Source organism: Procambarus clarkii, chromosome 78 (assembly GCF_040958095.1).
Source record: "Procambarus clarkii isolate CNS0578487 chromosome 78, FALCON_Pclarkii_2.0, whole genome shotgun sequence".
NCBI lineage: Eukaryota > Metazoa > Arthropoda > Malacostraca > Decapoda > Cambaridae > Procambarus > Procambarus clarkii.
Genome location: NC_091227.1, coordinates 18,917,180 through 18,942,599, shown reverse-complemented (window position 1 = coordinate 18,942,599; position 25,420 = coordinate 18,917,180). Strand labels below are relative to the sequence as shown.

General features: G+C 39.9%; 3 protein-coding genes across 4 annotated transcripts; 1 reads left to right on the top strand and 2 right to left on the bottom strand.

Annotated features, from left to right (window-relative positions):
• Nucleotides 1–1,303: 1,303 nt before the first annotated feature.
• Nucleotides 1,304–12,475, bottom strand: LOC123746077 (uncharacterized). The gene is made up of 10 exons (XM_045727320.2): nt 12,338–12,475; nt 10,204–10,337; nt 9,366–9,584; nt 8,038–8,152; nt 7,695–7,858; nt 7,241–7,316; nt 5,318–5,456; nt 4,094–4,253; nt 3,759–3,877; nt 1,304–1,844 (listed from the first exon to the last, which is right to left on the bottom strand). The coding sequence occupies exons 2-10, from the start codon at nt 10,273–10,275 to the stop codon at nt 1,784–1,786; spliced, it is 1,125 nt and encodes a 374-aa protein (XP_045583276.1). The 5' UTR covers nt 10,276–10,337; nt 12,338–12,475; the 3' UTR covers nt 1,304–1,783.
• LOC123746075 (uncharacterized) lies at nt 11,854–17,197 on the top strand. 2 transcript variants are annotated; one of them, XM_045727317.2, is made up of 4 exons: nt 11,854–12,106; nt 12,365–12,619; nt 13,298–13,488; nt 13,859–17,197. In XM_045727317.2, the coding sequence occupies exons 2-4, from the start codon at nt 12,386–12,388 to the stop codon at nt 15,588–15,590; spliced, it is 2,157 nt and encodes a 718-aa protein (XP_045583273.1). In that variant the 5' UTR covers nt 11,854–12,106; nt 12,365–12,385; the 3' UTR covers nt 15,591–17,197. The 2 variants fall into 2 exon arrangements, with proteins under 2 accessions (XP_045583273.1, XP_069170235.1); XM_069314134.1 differs by having other exon boundaries at nt 11,854–12,110.
• A 1,565-nt stretch (nt 17,198–18,762) lies between these two features.
• LOC123746076 (kalirin) lies at nt 18,763–23,894 on the bottom strand. The gene is made up of 4 exons (XM_045727318.2): nt 23,663–23,894; nt 22,116–22,375; nt 21,464–21,669; nt 18,763–20,995 (listed from the first exon to the last, which is right to left on the bottom strand). The coding sequence occupies exons 2-4, from the start codon at nt 22,356–22,358 to the stop codon at nt 19,573–19,575; spliced, it is 1,872 nt and encodes a 623-aa protein (XP_045583274.2). The 5' UTR covers nt 22,359–22,375; nt 23,663–23,894; the 3' UTR covers nt 18,763–19,572.
• Between the last annotated feature and the right edge of the window lie 1,526 nt (nt 23,895–25,420).

Here is a 25,420-nt window from a genome sequence, read left to right as displayed (position 1 = left end):
CTCTTGCACCACCCATAGCTCTGCTATACAACAAATCTCTAGTGTCATACATTTCCTGATATCCTTAAAAAGCAAGAGTGACGCCAGTTCATAAAGGAGGCGAGGCAGCTGACACAAAAATTACAGACCCATATCAAATCTACCTATACTTTCAAAAATATTTGAAAAAAATATTTACAAACAGCTATATTCCTATTTTATAAAACTCTAACATACTAAGTCCCTACCAGTTTGGCTTCCGTTCCCAACAGAGTACCAATGATGCCATTTTTAGTTTGTTTGATATAATATACTCAGCCCTTGACAAATATGAGTTCCCAATTGGCCTCTTCATTGACCTGAGGAAGGCCTTTGATACTGTAAACCATAATTACCTCTTACATAAACTTCACCACTATGGTATCCGAGGCATTGTTATGGACTACATTCGTTCCTATCTCAGTGACAGACACCAATATGTAGTCATCAACTCACTCCACACATTCTAATGTGCCATCAACATGTACAAAACCTTGTTAAAAATACTACTCTTGATCTGAAACTTTTCCTTGATAGATGTAATAGAACCCATGAGCAGCACACCAGAAATAAATATCTCCTTGATATCCCCAGTCAGAATAAATCTGTGCCAACACTCCATGCAAATAAAAGGGCCCAGTCTTTAGAACTCACTCCCTAATGAATTAAAAAAAAAAATCCAACCCATGCCCTGCTCAAAAGTAAAACCAAAAAGCACCTAATTTCATCCTCAGTTTCCTACCTTGTGCTTCAAACTCACACTGTATCCTGTACTACCCACTTCCCCAATATTAGTACTTAAGACATATATATAATTACCAGTGTAATCACCTCTGTCAACTTATGTTGTAGAACTTTCTTGATATTAAGAACCTTACTACAATGTACCCTTTCATCTTACCTGATATGTTAGATTAAGGATCTGCCCGAAACGCTATGCGTGTTAATGACTTTTACACGAATGTAAAAATACCAATCTTATGGAATCTCTCCAACCAATTGTACCTTCTTGCAAATAAATTATTATTATTATTATCCCCAGGCAGCTTACTCTACCCACAGTCAACTCTCTCCACCAGCAGGCAACCGTTTCAACCCCCAAGGAAGCCTTCTCCACCTCTAAACAACCCGCTTTACTCACAAGTAGCCCTTTTTACCACTACACAAGCTTCAAAATCCCCAGGCAGCCCTCTCCAGATGATGAATAAGTATTTTAGGGGCTTTCTCATTAAATTTTAGTTGTTTATGGTAATTTCCTTCAAAAAGAGACTAGGATAAACACCGATAACTTTTGCTTATTTTATTTAAAGACATTAAAATCATGGAAAATGAAGCAACACTATAGCATTTCCTTCTCTTCATTGTTGAAACAATTCTGGAAACCAAGAAATTACGTATTTGAGATAACAGACATCGTCAGCTTTTTACAGTTTAGAATGCAAATGTTACGCTTATAAATTATGAAGTACACGAATAGCATTTGGAACATCGCGTTACTTTATTTCAAGCTGTCGAGTTAAAACTGAAGTTAAAACTCGAATTTGTCGAGGGAGAAAAGATGTATTTTATAATTTCGGTTATTGGTGGGGTTTCCTATAGTTACACTTTTATTTATTTATTATTTGTCTTCTATTTAAGGTATGTTTTATGATTGTTACTAAACGAGGATCCTGGACGCCTTGGTCTAAACCGTCTTTTGGATTTATGTCCCATAAAAGTCGATATATTGATGCCTTGAGTCTTGAGGTCGTGTTGTACGCTCTCTTCATCCGTCACGGTGCTTGCTCTTCACAAAGCAGAATGGCCACAGTGGATCCATCTTCTCCCTGGGGGAACAAATGAGAGCTTGTTTGTTATGTAATGCAAAATAAAAGCTAATGAACACACACATATTCGCGTACCGCATGAGAGGTACGCGAACAAGGGGACACAGGTGGAAACTTAGTACCCAAATGAGCCACAGGGACTTTAGAAAGAACCTTTTTCATGTCAGAGTAGTTATCAGATGGAATGCATTAGACAGTGAAACATGGTAACATCGATAGCATATGGAAAACTGGCAAACATTAGAACGTCATTTAAAACCCCAAATAATCAACCCTTTCAAGGCAATCTACACAGCCTGTTAGATCGATACCGGAATACATCCTGGAAACCGTACCTTCTGAAGAACAAAACAAAAATAAGAAAAATACATAGGTTTGCACATTTTAATGTCAGAACTAAGAGGATTAAGCTACGAGAATAAGTTAAGGGAAATAAATCTCACAACCCTAGTTACTGAAAACAGGAGACCGGATATACTCGCTCGTACCATTCCTGGAATCAGAAAGCTAAAAAAACTTGCAGGTTGACATAGTTCACCGAAGTTCACAACGAAGTATATGTACTGGTAACCCTGGTAAATAGTAGCCATAAAATACAGCTTATGCCATCTGTTGGAATAAAATTACACTATCAACACCCCCAGCCATCAAAATACAGCTAACGCCATCTGTTGCCTCTCCCATGTACTATCAATAGCCAAACAGCAGCCCATAAGGCGGGTCGTTGTGCTCAAGTAAGAATTCCCAAGCTTCCATGTCATTGGTAGAAACTCTGTTGACATTCACCACAACAGCCAATCACAGGAAGGGATCAGGTGTAGGTGCTACCCATTTAATAAATCATCATTGTTCAGCACACCAGTCCTGCTTATGACATTCTGTTTCGACTTTAATCTACCTATAAAGTGAAGTGTTATTTATTTAAAAGTATTAATAAAGTGATAATTAAATATTGCAGGATATAACAGGTGTTATAGAACAATGGCCTGGCTACCTAACTTCTGACGTCTTCAGAGCGAGTTGCCTCACATAAATAATAATAAGTATAATTTATTTATTTATTTATATATATACAAGAAAGTGCATTGGATTTATGAGAGTACATAGCATTGATGTTTTTAAATTCGTGTAAAGCCACTAACACACATAGCTATGCTATGCTAACATAGCATAGCAGCAACCTAAATCAAAGGAGTATCATCAGCTGCATATGGAAAGTTGGCTAAACTGCCTTTAGGAATCTGAACAAATAATTATTGAGGATCTTGTATTCCATTTACGACAAACCAATTCAGCAATATGCAGCACCTGTGAAGAGTTCTTATCTCGTTGCCTCAGATTAGGCAAAATTGTAATTAATTTTGTCAATAAAGATATTAATAATAATAAGTTAAATGGAAAACTAGGCTGGAGAGAGTTCTGAAGTATGCCACCAGACTAGTCTATCTGGAGCTGAGAGGTTTAAGTTACCAGGAAAGACTATAGGAGTTAAATCTCACGTCACTGGAAGAGAGAGTAGAAGCAGAGGAGACATTATCACTGTAAGGACAGGATATTTAGCATGAATTACTACACGAACAAAGATATGTATCCAAATGAGCCACAGAGATATAAATAATTTCTTCACTGCCAGAAATTAAAATTCAAAATTCAAATGTTTATTCAGGTAAAGTACATACATACAGGGTGTGATACAAATATTGATGAATTTATTGAGCTAGTACATACAATGCCTAAAGCCACTATTACACAAAGCGTTTACAGTAAACAGTAAACAAATGCAATATGCTAAAAAGTAAAATGGTGGGGGCAAACTCCACCCATATCTTTAAATGTAGATATAACAGAACCCACTAGGCTCTGGAATTTATACATCTATACACAGACATGCTCACGACCACACAACCAGCTTACTTTGCCTCATCAGACGGTGTTTCCGAGAGTTCCTGTCTTCCCGGCACATCTTGGTTGAAATCACCGAGTCTTGCCAGACAACTCATCCGGAACTCCGTCACCTTAATATTCGGGACGTGCTGAAGAAAAGAAAACATCAGTTATGATGAAAATTATATCATACTTAAAATTAGATCAAATATTGCTGTGTAAACAGAGGCATCAGGTGAAACCGTCTCCATCCCACGTGGGAATCGAACCCCAGCAGAGCCCTAGGTTATGAGCTGAGAACATACAGCAGCACTACCCTACAGGACACAAATGCATATTTAGAATAACAAAATACATGGTCATACCTGTAACATCCAGCCAATCCCGATCATTCTGTCGTTATCCAGGACGAAGGGAATCTTGGAGTAGAAGAGGAAGGTGAGGAGCAATATCTTGGGGTCAATGTCGAAGTAGTCTGCCACCTTCTTCACCACACTGTTGTCCGGAAGAGCTGTCTTGTACACACTGCCACACGCGTGCACGCGCGCGCACACACGCCAGAGAGAAGGAAGGAAGGAATTATCAAGGGAAAGTGCCAAGCCATTACAACTATATATCACTGGGAAGGGGTCAGGATAAGGATTAGGGATGGGACGGGGGGGGGGCGGGGAAAGGAATGGTGCCCAACCACTTGCACGGTCGAGGATTGAACGCCGACCTGCATGAAGCGAGACCGTTGCTCTACCGTCCAGCCCAAGTGGTTGGGCACCATTCCCAAGATAAAATATTGTAAGAACAATATTTTCTTTGAGCTTACAATTTGCATGTATCAGTCTGATCAACCTATTCACCATAAATAATAGTACTTACAGCAGGTCGATTGCACAAAAAAACTTGTTTACCCCCAAAAAGTTTTATAATTCACATTATTAATTTTGTAGAGGGCGCGATCAAGAAGGTAACAACCAAACAAACTTTCTAAGGCCTAGTATAGTACATATACATACTAAATAAAGCCTAAAATGACATATATTAGACCTAGGATAGCATATTTAGGCCTAAGACACATTAGGTTAGGTTGTATAGTGACCCACTCTGTTGGTTTTCTATGTGCAGTATTCCAATAATATAAAATGTGAACTTTTCGTAGGAGAGTGCAAAGGATGGGTGGATAGTGGAAGGTTGGTGAGGGGGAGAGGGTAAAAATAGTTAATTGTTGTACTTTCGACCATTAGTTGCTATAAGTACTATCATTTATGCAAAATGGGTTGAAACGAGATTGATATAGGTTGTCAATTCTTGTGGTCTCCCAGTTAGTCCACCAGGTCCTCCAGTCTATCAGTTAATAAGCTTATCAACAAGTTTCCTCCGATTGTGCTGCCAGTTTATTTAGTGTTTAGTTTATGATTTTTTTTTATTTTATCAAATCTTTCGGACTTTTCAGAGAGTTGTAAGGTCTTGTAAGCTAATTTGTTGGTCCAGATCTCCCGTCTCACCTCCACAGCCTAGCAACCTTCCCCCTCCCTCACACTCAACCAACCTTCCCTCGCGCGCACTCTATAGCAACACCCTAACTCCTCCTGCCTCACCTGGGAACACAGAGGGGGTTACCAAAGGGGTGGATGGCACAGACAACAATGTTCCGCTGGGCACACATCTGGCGCAGCTCTTCCCTCAGACAGTAGGGGTTCAACTCCACCTGCACCACCCGCGGGAAACACTCACACTCTGCAACTCACGACATGACGACAGATTAAAAGCTGATTGATTGATTGATGAAGATTAAGCCACCCAAAAGGTGGCACGGGCATGAATAGCCCGTAAGTGGTGGTGGCCCTTTTGAGCCATTACCAATATCAGTAGATGATACTGGAGATCTGTGGAGGTACGACTGCACCCTGCGTGACGGGAGATGTCTCCCGTGGATTAAGAACTGGGATATGATGACAGTAGGAGCTGGGGTGTAATGACAGACTAAAAAGCTGGAATATGAGGACAGACTAAGAGCTAGGATTATTAGAACTGATTAAGAGCTGGGATATGAGGACAGATTAAGAGGTGGGCCATGAGCACAGACTAGATCTGCGATACGGGGACATATCACACGAAATGAGAAGACTAGGAGCTGGGATACAATGGTACTCAGTGCGGGGATATGAGGACGGCTATATTGGTGTAAATTGCCGTCTAGACAAATACTGTAAGGCCTGTGCAATATCATTAATTTATAACTAGAAACTCTCCTATGGACAGTGAAATGTGTGCTGTTTTTGGAGTGCGTTTGCCTCTGCGTTAGAATCTACGATTGGTAGGGTCTGTGTGTGTTGAAACTGCTCGAAGATAGAGGTATGAGATTGTATTTAGGGGGACAGGAAGGTAACAAAAGCGTATGATGGCAGGGGGGGAAAAATTGTAAACATGACAGTGATGCCTGGAAAGGGAATGAAAAATGTTGAGTTAAGTGAGAAAAATAAGTGAGGCTTTAATAATTCAAGATTGATATCTGAGGCTATTGATAACAGAGGGGAACACCGGTATAAACATAACAATATAAATAACAGAAACTTTATAAATAAATTGGATGAATTAAGTGCAACTGTGTGTATAAAAACAATAGACTGGCTAGAAAGAAACTATTGGCAGAATACAAAATTAAGAGATAAAGTTACTTCTCACTAATAGATTAGACAAGGAGGGAAAGAGGCAATACTTTTCAGAGGAAAATATAAAATGTAGTGTTAAACAAGGGATCATAAATTGGACTGCACTCATAAAAATTATTTGAATCGACTGAAATGAAGATAAAGATAGGCCAATAATATCTATACATAGACCACCAAACCTCGGTAGAATGGAAGGAAGGCGTATCTGATAAGAAATATCTGCTAATCTTGGCCTAACACACTTCGCTTTATTGGTGATTAATCATCCTGGGTTGTCCTAGATCTGTCAGAATTGTTAACACGAAAAAGGAACTAAGACCACCCTCTGCCGACGAGAAGTCACAATAACGTGGCAGAAATATGTTGACCAAACCACACACTAGAAAGTGAAGGGACGACGACGTTTCGGTCCGTCCTGGACCATTCTCAAGTCATAGTCGTCGATTGTCGTCAAGTCGAAACGTCGTCGTCCCTTCACTTTCTAGTGTGCGGTTTGGTCAACAAGACCACCTTCTATTTATGCGAGAATAATTCTACTTAATACTATGTTTCCTGCACAAAAAAAATAATGGGCCCTCAAACATTATTCAAATTATTTTTTTCTCTTACATATATTGCTATTCCACCTAATAGTCAGAGTGGAATCTGAGTCGTTTCACTATCAGAGTGAAACGACTTGTATCCTTAAATTTAATATTCTATCAACAGTTTTCTACATTCATTCTTCTTGGGATAGCGAGGCCCTCGATCCACCGACCAAGTGAAGTGAACCAGTTCACAAAACTAACTACAAAAAATTATAAAATACTTCAACATGTCTCAAAGAACTAATGACAAATCTGTTCTTACCTTGCAAGAGTTTCTCGATTTGAGGCTGCGAGAAATTCTTGAGTCCGAGATTAAGGGCCAGCTTTCCTCTTATGACCTGGCAGGAAGACTATACGTATACAACAGTGGTATAACATACATGCTAAATACCCATATAAAGACATCCAAACATACATAAAGGCTAAACTATTCATACATATCTATAATAGAGCATGGCTATACATGACTTGAAAACATTGGTGTACATTACTCGCAAACATACATGCATGAATATATATATGATTACATATTCATTACATGCGCGCGCACTTTAAACCATCGAAGCCCTATTAGTGCCGCGCTCTGATAAGGGTCAATGGCTTGGCTCCCTTATTATTGGTCAAACTACGCATGTCTCCCGTTAGTGCCACTCAAAGTCTGGTTCTGGAGGTGGAAGTAGCAGCGACTGACAGCACAGCCAACCAGAGTAACTCACGTAGTCTGTCAACCACTGCCAGACTGCCCACAAGTTCTGGAGTATGTCAGGAGTGATCAGCAAAGACCCGTAATATTCTTCACGCATAAATATGTCCCTCTCGACTTCCATCCGTGTGTATGGGTTCTCTCTAGCCCTCTGAAAGATTCCTTTGGGATCCGAACCTGCGGAAAATTGCATAAAGTTTGTTTAGGAATGTCATTTCAGCAAAGGAAATAAGGAGTACATTTTGTTTACAAATGTATGTATACTTATACTGTATATAAACACAATAACTGATGAGTGTGTGTTCTGATTGTCAGGAAAAACTGAATTTAAAAAGTAGGGTATCATCCCCCCGCACCTTCAAGTCCCACAGGATTTTCTAGATAAAGAACATCCACCGGTTTCTTATCAAGGCGCTCGTAAAGATCGCGAATAAGCTTCAGATCAGCGTCTAAGTTTTTTGGCACCGGTATCTGAGAGAGACAAGTGGGAGAGGGTTTTTGTTAGCTTTTTCTGTTGCTGAAATCTGAGAGGGGGATTCAATCCATAAGGAAATTTTATTTTATAAAATTAATTTTTTTCCAGGGAATAAATGTAATAAATAATTTCATAACAGGAAAAACACTGTAAATGATTTTCAGATTTCCAAAATTAGTGTCCATTGTCGAGAATCTTAAGATAAAGAGGTGATTAAAATATATATATATATATATATATATGTCGTACCTAGTAGCCAGAACTCACTTCTCAGCCTACTATTCAAGGCCCGATTTGCCTAATAAGCCAAGTTTTCCTGAATTAATATATTTACTATAATTTTTTTCTTATGAAATGATAAAGCAACCCTTTTCTCTATGTATGACGTCAATTTTTTTTTATTGGAGTTAAAATTAACGTAGATATATGACCGAACCTAACCAACCCTACCTAACCTAACCTAACCTATATTTATAAGTAAGGTTAGGTTAGGTAGCCAAAAAAAGCTAGGTTAGGTTAGGTTAGGTAGGTTAGGTAGACGAAAAAACATTAATTCATGAAAACTTGGCTTATTAGGCAAATCGGGCCTTGAATAGTAGGCTGAGAAGTGCGTTCTGGCTATTAGGTACGACATATATATATATATATATATATATATATATATATATATATATATGTCGTACCTAGTAGCCAGAACTCACTTTTTGGCCTACTATTCAAGGCCCGATTTGCCTAATAAGCCAAGTTTTCCTGAATTAATATATTTTTTCTAATTTTTTTCTCATGAAATGATAAAGCTACCCATTTCATTATGTATTAGGTCAATTTTTTTTTATTGGAGTTAAAATTAACGTAGATATATGACCGAACCTAACCAACCCTACCTAACCTAACCTAACCTATCTTTATAGGTTAGGTTTGGTTAGGTAGCCGAAAAAGTTAGGTTAGGTTAGGTTAGGTAGGTTAGGTAGTCGAAAAACAATTAATTCATGAAAACTTGGCTTATTAGGCAAATCGGGCCTTGCATAGTAGGCTGAGAAGTGCGTTCTGGCTACTAGGTACGACATATATATATATATATATATATATATATATATATATATATATATATATATATATATATATATATATATATATATATATATATATATATATATATATATTACACTGTACATAATTTTAAAGAAAGAGTTAGCTTACAAACCTTACCGAAGTAGTTATAAAAAAATAGTCCATTGTATAGTAGTGTTTGGAGCAGAACTTGCGCAGTCGGCTAACAACGATGTCTGACACCTCTCCTGCAATAGGGATCTCCAAGTGACACAGCTGTTTCTCCACCTTAAAATCTTTGTCTGGGTCAGGGTTATCCACGTAATAATTTCTAAACCTAATGGCGTTCTTTATCTGCTTAGTGAGTTCGCAATGATTCTGGAAGAGGAAATATCATCATATTGGTTTATATATTTATATATATATATATTGTATTTATATTTATATCTGGTTTTTAATAATTAATTAAAATTGGGCAACATACCATCCATGTTTCATGTTGAAAAGTCAGGTGAAGCCAGCCCAAAACGTATGGCCAACATCCTAGTCTAACAGCCATAGATTTCTTTGCAGAAATTGTTTATATTTTTTACTATTCACAAATATATATACAGAAGAAACTATCGGTTTTAACATTAGCATGATATACAATTCCTGTGAAGCCAAGGGTGGGCATTGGCGCAAGACCACAAAGTCATTGGCAACATTTCGTTTATGTTTTAAACATAAAACAATACAGCACTTTGTTTACCCGCAAACAGTTGATTTGTTTACACTCATCAGCTGACTCGGTCAGCTGATGAGTCCCTATGCTTGACGACATTGTGATTACCTGTCGTGGTTGGTCTGACAGCACTCTAGGAACCTGTCATGGTCAGCCTGACAGCATTCGGGGGACCTGTCATGGTTGGCCTGACAGTACTCGGGGGACCTGTCATGATCAGCCTGACAGCACTCTAGGAACCTGTCATGACAACACACACGTGCTAAAACTCACCTTGGTGAAGTTGATGCCGATTGGGGGCATGTTTAGCATCTTCTTCGAAGATTGCTTGTGTTTATCCCCCATAACTCACAAGAGACGCAACACTGACAGGAGAAACACTAGCAGTGTTGGCCCCAGCTCCCAGCCTTGACAGACACCACAACACAAAATTGAAATTGAATCTCATCATATATTTACATTTTTTACCTGCACCCCGCGGCAGTATAACACAAGATAGATTAAAACGTGGCTATTTTACTTAAATTAAAAAGCAAAAATAATGCAACATTTAGAGTTGTTTAAAGAATATATATATTGCCAAACTTGCAGCTTTACAAAGTCAGCGACAAAGTTAATTATCCCTCACATTTGTCCACTGCATCAAGAAAACTCTTTAGGTAAACTTAATCATAATACTTTCGGGTCTATCACATCGTGATGAAGCATTAGTTAGCTGCGAATACGTTATATTGTAAATGTATTAAATGTTAAAAGGTGACCTGCCTTAGCGTGAACATTAATAGGGGAAGCCTCACCACATCATGTAAATAACTTATTTACAAGTAAATAACTTATTTACTGGTATTGTTGACTGCCTGAAATGGTCATAACTCGCTGCCAACTTGATAGATCAGTGAAAACTGTATATATTTATTCATATTAACTGGTATATCTGGCAAGCTTCGATTAGTCTTTCAGTAATTGTATAACGGCTAGCCTATCGTGTATATACTTAAGTATATTTTTGTATATTTTGTATATTTAAAGTATATTTTGTATATTTAAAGTATTAAGAATAGTTTGTATATTTAGAGTATATCAAATATTAAGTATATTTAAGTATATTAAGTATATATACCCTTAAGTATAATTTAGCATTAGCATATGTATTTAAACGCTTCTTATGAGCCTTAATACACTTATGTATTCTAATGACGTAAATTAACACGACGCTGACGTATTTAATATTTTTACCCGGCTGAATGTTACGTTTGCGGTTTGTGTAGGTTAAACAGGTGCGTTTTCCTGCTTGTTATGTGCCCTTGTAGTTATGTGTTTTTGAAACACATTTCAATGTACATCTTAAGTTATTAGTTTCGGATGTACTACAGTCGGGTTCATTCTCGACTCACAATCGGGAATTCCGGGTTCGAATCTCAGGCTGGATATAAATGGTCTGGTTCGTTTGCTATCACTTAATGCATCTGTTCACCTAGCAGTAAATAGGTCCCCATAAGTTAATCAGCTTCTTGTGGGGTTACATCCTGTCGGTAGGTTGACCATCGGATGAACCTCGAAATAAGCTTAATATGTATATATATATATACACTGGATGCCTGTATCCCGACAAAATGAATTATAATTATTATACGAAAATAGATAAAGCCAACATGGTTATCTTGAAGTGCACCAGGTATCTTATCAGAGCAACATAAATTAGGGTGCCACAGGTATTTCCTGCTTATAATACCGTACATCATTACGTGAAATTCGGCTTTTGGTACCATTTAAACTTCAGAAAGGTTTGATAACAAATTTATATGTTACTTGTCCAGTCATTTTAAATATGAGCATCTCTTTGATAGGTAACGCATGTGAAAGATACTATACTAAGTATAACTGATAACGTAATCATCTGACGGTCCGTTGTCACTCGTTCAGGTAGAGTCCAGTAGCGTTCAGTGCAACCACTCCATACCTTATTAAGAAAACATATAAAAGATCACGGAGAACGAACCATTGTTAGGTGGCGACACCCGCCCATAGTCAAGACTGAGACGAGGCTACCTACATCCCTTCAGTGACTGGAGACCAGAGAACATGCCTGGGTGCAGGTTTTCCTGTTCGCTATTCAACTCCAACGAGAGACAAGACTTCAGAGTGACGTATTAGGAGCTCCAGTGACGTTTATAACGTAGGTACAAGACGCAGAAGTAACAAAGTATCAAGGGTCGATTAGAATCAGTGCCGATGTGACTTTTTCGTTCGCATAAATAGATGTTGAGGAGACCCTTCACTTTCTAGTGTGTGGTTTGATCAACATATTAAAACATATTGTAGGCATTTGAGAAGATCTGAGATGATTCGTTATAAGAAAAAAAATTGTCTTAAAGTAAGTTGACAAACATATCTGATGTTAGCATACCTTAGTTCCACCCTGTGTTTTCGCCAGAGGGGCGTGTGTTGAGAGAGTATGGCGGGTCAGCGAGAGTGGAACGCCCTCTTGCTAGGCCTGGTGGAGGTGACCCAGGGCCTGGGTACCCTCAACAGGGAGCAGAGAGTCGACGTGGCCCGCCAGTGTCATGATGTCGTGTGTGGTGTGGGCGAGGCTTCCTCGGTGAACCTGCGGCTCCTTGCGACTGGTACTCTGGCAGTGGTGGTACACCTGGAGGAAGGTACCGTCCAGGTGATCAACGACGACGACCTGGTGAGTGTGACATAACGGCGACCTAGTGAGTGACGCGACAACCACCTGGTGAGTGCAACATGTGAGTTACGATGAATCCTTCCCCTGCTTCTCACAACAAGAGCATTGCAACAATGCTTCTTGTCTATGGGATCACTGAAGGGATACCTAAACCGGATTATATACAGCAAGTGGGTGATTTAGTGTCCCATATAATACTCGTCGTGATCTGGGAGAGCAGTCCCCAACAAACTCATTCTTTGTACGTTGTAATTTGTCAATTCACCCGTTGTCCAAATTTTCTCTCTCTCCCAGAGGGACATGAAGGAGAGGAAGAGTGCTGGAGGAGAGGGAAGGACAGCAGGGAGGAGAAAGGTGGAGAGGAGGATAAGAGGGGGTGAGAAGTAAGAGAGAGAGAGAGAGATTAAGAGAAAGTGTGGAGAGATGAAAAGAAAGGGGAGGAGATGAGGGAGAGAGGAAAAAGGTGAAGTGGGTGGGAGAAGGGGCGAGGGGAGGGAACAGGGTGGAGAAGAGAGAAGAGGGTGAGCATAGGGGAAGAGAGGTGAGAGAGGGAATAGAGGGGAAGAAAAAAGTAAGGGGAAGAGAGAGGTTGCGATTTTATTCAGTAACTGCCAGAAATAGTCAAGATTAGTGCTGGTAGAACTTAAAAAATAAAGATGTATTTGATGATGCCTTCAGGTATGTTCCCACAAGATGAAGGCAGTGAGCGTGATGGCGGCCATACGCAAGACTTCAGGCCATGTAGTCTATATTGGCTGGTGTCAGGAGAAGGCCCAGCGACTGGCTGTGGTGTTGGACATGTGGTCTGAGCAGGAGGCAGACTCGCTCATTCAGGGATACAAGGCCGCCAGACAGGCGACACTTCCAAGGTGAGGGTTACAACCTTTTCATCCTCCTCTCGACTGCAAACACAATAGATTCTTACAGTGTTTAGTGCCGGCACAATAGATTCTTACAGTGTTTAGTGCCGGCACAATAGATTCTTACAGTGTTTAGTGCCGGCACAATAGATTCTTAGTGTTTAGTGCAGGCAGCTCACAATCGATTGTTTTGAGTTCGATTCTCAGGCAGAATTTGAAGCCTAACGTAAAGTCTCATCCAAAAGTGATGTTTTATGGCTGGTAAATTATTATATTATGTGTTGAAACTAAAACTTTGTTTAATATCGAATATTTATATAGAATTACGGTATTATGTTTGCAAAAAAATATTTACAGATAAATACTAATCGTCCAACAGTTTGATACTTTCAGGGTCTCCGGTAGCTCAGGCACCGTCCCCTGGCGGCGACCCTGACAGACGGACACGTCCTCTTCGCTCGTCGATATATTCAGAAAACACAGTTCCTTTGCCTCAAGCCGGCCTGACCTTAACATCACCGCCGTTGCCTCCTCGTAAGCCTCCCATCAACCCTCCATATAATGAGAATGTAGCCACCCCACCACTACCACCTAGACCTCCTGCTCAGTCCAAGCCTTCCTTGGAGACCAAGCCGTCTTACGAAGCCAAGCCATCCCTGGAGATCAAACCGCCACCGCAGAACGTCATTAGAGATAAATTTGATAATACTGCAAAGCTAATGAAGGGAAAGTTCAAACAGTTTGTCGGTGCAGGTAAAGGCGCCGCTTCACATTACGTGAATAACATTACCAGCGTCGATGAAGAGAAGAGCATTTATAACGTGACTTCTCCAATGGTGTCTTCAGCGCCGGTAGCTTTTTCCCCCGGGGGCTCAGGAGGATTCAGTGCTCCTCCACGAGAGCGGAAGTCAAGTGAGCCGCCTGAAGAGAAGAAAATTTATAACGTGACTTCTCCAGTGCATGCAGCGTCTTTTCCCGGGAGCTCAGGAGCACCCAGAGCCCCTCCACGAGAGCGCAAGTCAAGTGAGCCGCCTCTCACGCCTCGCTTAGTGCCTTCCGACAGTGACTTTCAATGGCCTTCTGACGATGAAGACGATTTCAACTACGAGAACGACGAAACGTACTACTCGTTTTTAGGGATTAGCGTAAAGGAAACTGAAAGAATCTACATGAAATCTCAAATGGTAGAGTTGATAGAGTCAGAAGCAACTGATTCGACGCTAGAAGAACATATTTCATATTTTCTACAAAATGAATACGATTACCTGAGTTGCCTCGAAAGACTAAAACAAGCAAGAAAAATGCTAAATCCTGAGCTACAGAACCTCCTCAGAGTCACAGAAGCCTTGGCTACCACTCACAATGATATGTACATAGATTTACACGAAGGCTACACATCATGTTCTAAAATAGCTAATGCCTTTATAGAACGAAAAGATAAGCTGGACCATTATATCTATTATTTGATGAATGCCCCCAAGATAAACACCTATATAAAGAATATGCCGGAGGAGAATACACTGCTTCTCCCAACACTACAGGAGGACCTGAGGACCTCTTGGAAGAGGCTCCACTTCTACTTCATGAGTCTGGAGAAGATACTCGGTAGTGCCCCACAGGGAGACAAGGCAGCACTTAAAGTAGTAGTGGAGATGCTCCGAGATATGAACCTTCAAGCAGACTCCTGTATCCTTTTAGATGGTGTCAAAGAATGTCCCTTTGAACTCCTTCTCTATTGCCCTCTGATTCTCCACAATGCCTTCAAAATCAAAGGCCCTCTAACAATCAGGACTAGACCAAACTACCGCGTCCTCTTGTTTGCCGAGATCATCGTGGTGACGGTGCCGAAGAACGACCAATACGAGTATCAAGAACACATACCCATGAACCAGGTCAAGTTCATCGCCGCCAGCTACTTCACCAACACAGATTTTGATCTTGAGATAATGTCTGGAGGGCAAAAGAGGAACAAAAGATACACGTTCCGGGCGCCGAGCCCCGAGGCCAGGGACGTGTGGGTGGAAGCCATCACGCGTCTCCTCCATGCCAACGCAGAGAAAATAAAAAATTTGGTCACAAAACGCTACGGTTCGGCAGATAAGAACGAATGAAAATTAAAACAGAAAATTGGACCTATGTTACTTTTGTGTTTCCTGAAGGAAAATGCGGGAAAAAACGTGAAATTCATTGATTTTGGAAATCGTAAATAATATTTGTAATCATATTTTAAGGGGTTACTCCAGTACTTATCAAGACATGTAAACATTGTTCACCTTGTAAGTTAATATTTGCAAGGATCACCATGGATGCCCAACAACTGCAAGGATCAGCTTGAATGTCCCACACCTGCAAGGATTATCACATATGCTCCACAGCTGCAAGGATCACCATGAAAATTCCACACACCTATAAGGACCATCATGGATATCCCACACCTGCGAGGAACCATGCACTAGTGACCAGATGCTGTACAGATGCACTGTGAGAAGATAACCGGAACCATTGTGCATTATGACTCTCCTCAAATCTCTTAAGAGACAAAATTATGTTATATAAGGATTTACAAACCATCTGTAATTATTGGCATCAATTCTCCGGGTCTGTTGAGGCTGCTTCAGAGGCTATTAGCGCCTAGATAATGTCCCTAAATATATAATTTATGGAGAAACCTACCTTTATATAATTTTTCTTTATTTAATTTTATCTTTATGTAACTGATACACCTTTATATATATATATATATCCTTCATTTTTATGTAATTTATTTTAGTTATATTAATATACATGAACAAAATATGCAAACTATGTGTTAGAAATATAGACAAAATGTTGTATATATATATATATATATATATATATATATATATATATATATATATATATATATATATATATATATATATATATATATATATATATATAATAATGTTGTAACCATTGCCTTAGTAGGGATATAGAGGCAGGATGTCTAAAATTAACAAATAAATTGATAAGCGTGAGCTATCCTGAACTTGGAGTATTAACTGCAACCCTATTTTGCATACTGCTATGTTTGCCAATCCTAGTTTCCTTTCCTTGTTTCATGGTCTGCTTTAACTGTCAAATCACCCTCCCCGAGTCCTATCCTGCTGATCCAAGATGACTGAGGTAATGAGCCTTGCCGTGAGTGTTCAGGGACTAGGCTTGAGGGTGTGCCTCTGCTCTGTCAGTGGAGGCAAGTGGTAAGGTGACAGATAAAGAAAGAAATTGAATTGTTAAATGAGTGTTGAAGTCAGGACACCTGCATAATTAATATCAGGTCCCCCGAGCTTACTGACAAAGTGGATAAAGGTTCCCCATTGTTCCGCAGGATATATATATATATTTTTTTTCCCCAACTGTATTTTGAACTAAAGTAATATGTTCACATTTACGGCTTCGGCGATGTCACATTTACGGCTTCGGCGATGGGTATAGGTCCACTACCACTCAATGTATATATGCTGGTTAGCATTGTAAATGTGTCGCCACGTCTGTGGTAGAAAATAATAAACAAAAAATAAACAAAAACTCACAGGATTGGTATGGGGTGTAAAATAAACGAATAAAAAGGTTAATTAGTTAATTAGCCGTTAAGATGTAAGTCTCGTTCTAACCACACACTCAGACAATGATAAAACACTCAGCAGAGTGCGAAAGATTCAGTATAAATCTTTACATAAAATACACAAATACATAAGTGTGTGAGTTTTTATCCTATGTAATTTGTACTAAAGCAAATTTGCCAGAAATGTCTCACTTAATTGATTGGTAGCAGTCTTCTTCAATCACAAATTATAAAAGGTTGCCATATGATGATACGTATCCACAAGAATGAATAAAGTAAAGACAGAGCTCAAGGAATGTTGATAAAAAATACTTAATACCAGCAGGTTAACCTTACTTATCTTAGGATACGGAGTTTGTATTTCAGCTTTGACGGGAATTTTGGAGGTAAATAATACAGCCAATGCCATCTATCTAGAGAAAATTGCACTATCAACAGGTTAGGTTAACAGAGCCCATAAGATACAGCTGATGCCATCTATTGCCATAAAATTACACTATCAACAGGCCAATGTTCAACAATACGTAAAAATACAGCTGATACCATCTATTGGAAGAACATTGCACTATCAACAGGTTAGGTTAGCAGCAGCTCATAAGATACAGCTGATGCCATTTATTGCCATAAAATTACACTATCAACAGGCCAAATGTTCAACACGTAAAAATACAGCTGGCGCCATCTATTGGAAAAACATTGCACTATCAACAGGTTAGGTTAGCAGAGCCCATAAGACACAGCTGATGCCATCTATTGCCATAAAATTACACCATCAACAGGCCAAATGTTCAACAACACGTAAAAAAATACAGCTGGCGCCATCTATTGGAAGAACATTGCACTATCAACAGGCGAACAGCACCCCATGAGGCGGGTTGTTACGCTGAAGGTAGCATTCTCGCGCTTCCGTTTCATTGGCAGAAATTCTTTGTTGACATTCACCACAACAGCCAATCACAGCAAGAGATCAGCTAAGTGCTCCACCACTTAATAATGTAATCTCCCGTGTACACAAACCCTCGTTTATGACATTATGTTGCAAATTTAATCTACCTCAAATGCGAACTTTTCAAACATTTAATTTGTCAAGTTAGTGATAATTATATATTGGAGGAATTATATATTGGTTCAACTGCTTTATTTCTTCGTAGCCTCTTGAGTAATTTTTCCACTTCGTCTTGAGACACCTCTATGTATTCTGTGGCGTGCTCTGGAATTGGCATTAGGTCCGGATCTATGAAATGCTCATTTTGTACAAATACACTTTGGAACTGTGTGTGTGTGTTCCCATAACAAAAAATAGATATCCCAGGAGTTAGGCAACTGTTGTGAGTTGAATCCTGAGGAAGGTCAGTAGTTATAATACATAAGCCTACCTCGATAAGCCTACTGTAAATACAGGCTTCCTGTCACCAACGAAGGGAATTATATCTCATTATAACTTAAGTCACAACCCGTCCTCTAGATCACTACATCGTATTTTGACGTCAAAATGTCCAACGTTATTAAAATATGATGCATTATAAATCACAACGGCTCGCCAAATTAACGTGATGTCCGGTTTTCTATTCGTGGGTCCTCGGTTAGGTTAGGTTCGGGCAATTTAGTCCATCACTTTCATGACGTTGTGACAAGTGGAGAGGACGGGTTGTAGAAGTGTCATGGCCGTCTTGGTGGGGCTGAAATAACATCAGGTCTTATGCGTTACCACATTTATTTACAAATGAGTTACAACAAAGCAGCCTTTCGTTAATACAAAGAACAAGATGGGACCCAAAATCGCCACTTCAAGTCATTTACCACGTGAAAAGTTTTTTTCACGTCATATAACAACATAATTGCAAAACTGGGTATTAACATTACTTGTATCTAGAAATATCTCACAAGCTTTCATTTGATTCATACGGCAGCATATACAATGAAGTCTCCACACAGTACATAATGATATTATCATGCAATAATGCAACTCCATGTTCAGCATTCGTCAACTCAAGCCTAGTCCAAAGTTTTCTCTGGATTGGTTACACTAACATTAAGTATATTTATAGTGCAAATAATGTATAGTTATCACATCATTACAAAGGGAATCAATATATTATAGATTTTATGTTATTGCTTAGTTAATATTATCCAAATTAGTATATAACTTGAATTTTGTACATATAAATTCACGTTTCGCTATCCACATGTCAGAAAATATACTTAGGCTTCATGTATATAAATGTAGATATGGTCTCATATTGTGTACCAGAAGACAGATGTGCTGCCACATGTGCCACAAAACAAATACATGTTGCCAGATATATCAAAAAACACATACCTAAACATTCTTCCATGATGACACCATCTAACACTAACATTCTCCGGCAAATGGTGAAATTATCGTCACTTTGAATTCATTATTCTAAAAATCACTTGAATGTTTCATTAAAGCTCATCCTAGTCTCAGATTTTTTGTAGACAGACCCTTGCATTACTCTCAGTATCTACAAAACGACATGACAAATCTATTTGCGTAAGCCTGATATTTTTCTGTGATCATACATACCCTTGTGTTCCCTTAGTATGTGTTTCATCATCTTTATCCATACCTGCTTAGATTCCACGCTGGGAGCGCGTAACCCGTAGCTTCTTGGCTCCCTTTCCCCTGGATACATTGTCTCGAGCACAAATGCTCTTTCGTCCTTCGTAGGCAGAACTCTTAACCTTCTAGTGGGAATAAAGTCTACGTACTCGTATTTATCCACTCTGGGCACCGTCACTACCAGCAACTCCGCGAAGAGCAGCACGCGGTAGTCCGTCTTTCGCTTTTCCAAGGATGAGCTCTTTATGTGGAAAGAACTGTGAAGAAACAGGGGAGCAAGATCGTGGAGGTTGAAGGGGGCTCCCTTGACTGCGTCCATCAAAATACCCGAGTCTGCCTGACGGGTTAGGTCTCTAAGCATGTGGAGTGCTTCCTGGATGATTGGTGCGTCTTGAGGAGGAGCAGTAGCCAGCATCTTCTCCATGCTCTTGGAGTAGAAATATAACCTTTTCCAGGAACTTCTTACATCTTCCTGTAACCTAGGGAACATCTGCTTCACTCCCTCAGGCTGTGCTTCTATGAGTCTGCTGATCTTCGGGGAGTTCAATAAGTAGTATTTGTACCGTTCCAATTGAGCTTTCCGGGAAATGAATACCTGGGCGATTCTGGAAGGTGACTTACAACCCTCATGCAGCTCCACATACATGTCGTTCTGGATGTCAGCCAGCATTTCCGTCCCTCGAAGGAGAATCTGTAGTTCACGTGAGAGCGAAAATATTGCTTCTCTAATCCTCCAAAAAGTGCTTTTGAATTTATACTCGTCTCTGAGAAAAGAGTCAATATCCTCTTCCAAAGTCGTCTCTGGCTCCTCTTCTTCCACCTCTGCCTGCTTTTTCTTCTCTTGCTTCTGCTCTTCCTGGTGGGGCTTTTCACAAGGAGCTTGTTGTTGCGGCTCGTCTTCCTCCTCTTTAATCAATGATGTACTCATATAGATTTGCTCAGCATCCTTTACGTCAATCCCTATCGATTCATAATACTGTTCACCAACTTCCTCATAGCTGAGCTCGTCCTCTGACCAGTTATACACATCAACGTTGGGGTCAGCGAAGGATCTGAAACGCGTTGGAGGCAATGACTTCACTAGTTCTTCTGGATTCTCGTATCGTTCTGGGATAGGAGGAGGAGGACTCCTGTAGGGAGCTTCGTACTTCGGAGCTGGTGGTGGCGGTCGTGGTATCTCCGGCAGGGGTCTCTTGGCCATCGAGTGACTCGGAGGTCGTGATGGCGGTGAATCAACGTCTTCGTAGATCTGTCCAATAGGCGCTGCAGGTATAATTTCCTCGTAATCTGGTGGAGGGATGGCAGGCTTCTTTCCCGGCGGTCTCGGCAGCGGACGAATAGGTTGGCTGTTGACAAGAAAACATATTCCTTTAATGTAGCTTCGGCACAGATGATGCTGAAGATCTGAAACCCCCTGGAGGGTTATTAAGGCCACCACATTACCCTACTGACCAACCAGCGAGTATACATCAGTCCTGAACATAGTCCAGTGCTCAAGTAAACCATGTTTACGTTCCAGTGTTTATACTATACGTATTATAGTATGATACATATTAGGTATTATACTATACCTAATGCCTAACAACATTCCGATTATCAAGAGCAGCCGACGACACAGAACTCAAACGTACTAAGCACTGTGCCATATTAGGAGACGGGGCCCCAACAGCTAACAACCACTGCCCTAAAACCCTGACAGGTGAGCACAAACACCAGGTGAACTGAAATAGATCAAGTGGATACCACTAGCACCAGTATCAGGTGGACGCCATTAGCACCAAGTGGACACCACTACCACCAGCCCCACTACTCACCTGTTGGGGGGCAAAGTCTCGACTGAGTTAGCCTTCACCATTTGGTAATTCTGAATGAACTCTTGTGCCTGTTTCTCCGAGACGAAGTTGAGCACCACGGCCAGACGCTGCTTGGCCAGCTGGCATCGGCCGATGAAGACTAGTTGGCCCTGGGTCCCCCGGATGGCGTTCAGCACACTGATGCTCACCACTTTGTGCTTAGTGATCTGTCGAGAGACCCAGCAGTCAGAGTTCTTCTTTCACGGGAAAAAAAGTCAGAATACACCACATCAAGGGATAAAGATGCATACTCAGTAAGGCTTCATCACTTGATATAGAAAGGAATATCAGAGTCCAACTGATGGACTCTTGTTTTAAAAGTGTCTCGAATGATTGAAGAGGAGGATAACTACCCATGGAACACTAACGTTATATTTTTGATGTCATATATAGTACACAGATATCTTGCTTGTCGTTACAAACTTAGTAACTCTTAACAGAAAGCGGCTAATTTTCCTATCGTTTTCGAAAGCATTTTAAAAAAAGTCATTTTCGTGCTGCCTATTTCTAAACTCAATATTTATTACAAAACATGACTGCGGAATAAATTTTGAAAGAGGAATCTGTTAAAGAGTTCGGATGCCAGACAGGCAAAGTGAGACAATTAACCCACCAATATTTTGCCAATGAAAACCTGAATGGTCTCCTTATCCAAGAAAATTTCCACGCTGGCGTTGTTCTTCTCTACTTGTCCCAGCACGCCGTGGCCAGCCGCCTTCACCCGGTCACGGCTGCAGATAACATCGTGACACATCTTGGTCAGGTCCAGTCTCTGCTCCCTGCTCAGGTCTGCCATGGTGCACTTCACCTCCACCAGCCCCAGGAGCAGCCCCACGTAGGAGGACGGACTTTCCATGCTCCCTCACGCTCCTCCTGACCAAGGCATCGCTGATATTAAGAGTTTTGGTGGATGAAGGTCAGGCATAACTAGTTTAATTAATGCAAATTGCTTACGCTATACAACTTTGAGGATTCAGTTCAGGAACCCATTATTTTGACTAACCTTTTCCATCGCTCGCAGGACGGATATGAGGTACTCAATAAATTAATTATTATGATCGAGATTGACGGGCTTCCCATAGCCTGTGCTACTTGGAACTTTTTGTTCCAAGTAGCTGAATCTGAAACTACAATAACAGCAATAATCGAGATTAGTAAAGCTAGTAGGTATTTGCGAATTTAAAGTAAGCCTCGTAACGTTCATAGCCTATAGTAAGTGTATTAAGTACACGATTCGTGCTTTAATCCTTGCATTAGCTTTATGGCGTCATGATCCCCTCTAGACTGTACATGCTCAAGGGATAACGTGCCATCAATGCAAACGCAGTGTAAAGTAAAATGTTTGCATTTCACTTATTATTTATACTGTATGCCACATACATACTAGTGCAATCCAAAGACTTCGAATATGTTCAAATCTGTATAACGTTACAAAATCATGGCAAACGTTACAAAAACCTTTCGGGTACTGAGAGTACGATAGATTAACTAAAGGAATGAGTGTGTACATGGGTAACCACCAGGCACTGTACTGTTGGGAGGGGGGGGGGGTAGAAATAGCCTAAGCTACTCTATCCCTTTGAGATGTATTTCTTTCTTGACTCAATAAGCATACTTGAACTGTACTGTGGCTGTTTACAACCCAGCTACAGTCATTGCTTCACACTGCATGGTCAGTAACAAGAATGTACAGATCTTTTAAATAATACTGTGTTCGTTTAAATCATTTGCAACTATGTGAACAAGATCTGGGACATTCTCTTCACCACTATATCTGTAATTGCCCTGTTATCATTGATTTCAGACCAAATGGTATGAGATATTTTGAGCTTTGTAAGTACCTCATACACTCAGGAATATTGGAAGATATTCTTGTGCTGTACCCAGAGTGTTTTTACAGTATTTATAAATGTAAACAAGTATATACATATTTGTTTACATTTATTAAACAGTTTATGAGTTCCGAAACACTACGAGGTTTTTTATATCGATTATAACCTTGGATTATGATGCTTAGAAGTTCGTAAAACTGCTTAATAAATGTAAACAAACCAGCCATGATTAAGCAAAGTTGTACAGGTTTGTGGCTGGAAAAATGGTTAGTTGTCCCTGGCCCCTGGAAGGGAACGGGGTGAGATTATACCCAAGGGTTTGACCGACCTTGCACCAGTAGAAGTGGTAGTGTGAGTGGGCTAGGCTGGTAGTGCCAGGACTACTGCTGGGGTCTTCCGTGTAAACAGCTTGGATAATCCTCAGGGCTGACTGTGGGCTTGTCGGTTCTTGGAGCTCCTCCTGTAGCCTTATGCTCCGCTTCCATCAAATGCTTACTGGACAACCCAGTTTGTCTTAGACCTTCGTTCATTATTTGGGTTGAATATCACTGCTTGCCCGAACATTGTAATGAGTAACTGAGCGATAGGAAAGATTAGATATTGCAAGTAGGTTGTAATCTATAGCGATTTGAGAGGGAGGTGATTATGCCAGTTGCCTTTCAAATTATCAATACTGTAGAATTTAGTTGCCGCTGTCGTCTGGCCCTCTAGTTCAGTTAGGCGCAAGATTCCATATTAGTCATTTTTGGCATCTTTGATGCATTCATTCATCTTAGTACATTCATGTACTGCATGCGAGGGATGCCTTAGCTGCAACTCCCCGCTGTTATCACATAGTTTTACCTGATAAGATATCCACTCCGCTAGGTGTTCCACAGTAAGAGAAGGATATCTGAGCTCGGGTTTAAATTCATCAAAACAAATAACATATAAGCCATCTATATTCCATCTACAGTATGCTCTAACAACTTATATGTATATTTAATATGTATGAACTGATGATGTTCGCCTGCATCAGATTAAAAATACACCGTCATTCAGTGTGCCAAATTGAGATTAACTCAATTTGGCATATTTTAGATAAGAACTCAGAGCTCACTGAGAGAACTCACGTTCTCTCAGTGAGCGAGAACGTAAGTTCTCTCAGTTCTCTCTCTTATGTGTGATATGTGAATACCATATATAGATAGATATTTGCACGAGCGGGGCAATTTTGACGATCGTATTTCCCGAAATAGGTCAAATTATGGACAGCATTTTGGCATCTGACTACCCAAAATACATGTCTTCACTTCAACAATTGAAAAGCCTTATAAATATATGGCCAGCACCACACATGAATATTCAATACCAGTTGAGAATCTAGAGAATTCCCCGCATTGCTACAGTTAACAGAAAATACAGTTCTAGCTTTAAAACTTCTACGTAAACTCCGCCTAGTGAAGTGTAAATTTAATTAGACAAATTGGTATTATTATTATTATTATTATTGCTGCTATCATCATCATCACAGCAGTCATATGAGATACCCCAGTTCATGGACTTAGTACTCACGCCTATCATTAAAAAACATAGCCTCTTCTCGTATAATTAATATATTGTCATTTGTAAATATCCAGCTTGCTTACCCGTATTGCGTTGTAATTGCATAAATAAAATAGGTCGTATTACTCTTCTCGTATAATTAATATACTGTCATTTGTAAATATCCAGCTTGCTTACCCGTATTGCGTTGTAATTGCATAAATAAAATAGGTCGTATTACTCTTCTCGTATAATTAATATATTGTCATTTGTAAATATCCAGCTTGCTTACCCGTATTGCGTTGTAATTGTATAAATAAAATAGGTCGTATTAATTAAATTTAAATTTAATTCAAAGATTGACATAAGTTATTTCAAGATACGTAGGAGAGATCCTTCAAATTTCCCGGCGAAGATAATAGGTAGAATAAGCATTGTAACCTGTGATAATATGATGCAGGGCTTTCTTCTTGGTTCAGAATCCATATTTGTTTTCCGTCTCCGAGAGGTTCCTATATTTCTTGCTAGTTTTGTTTATATATAACATCTCCTGCAGCACATT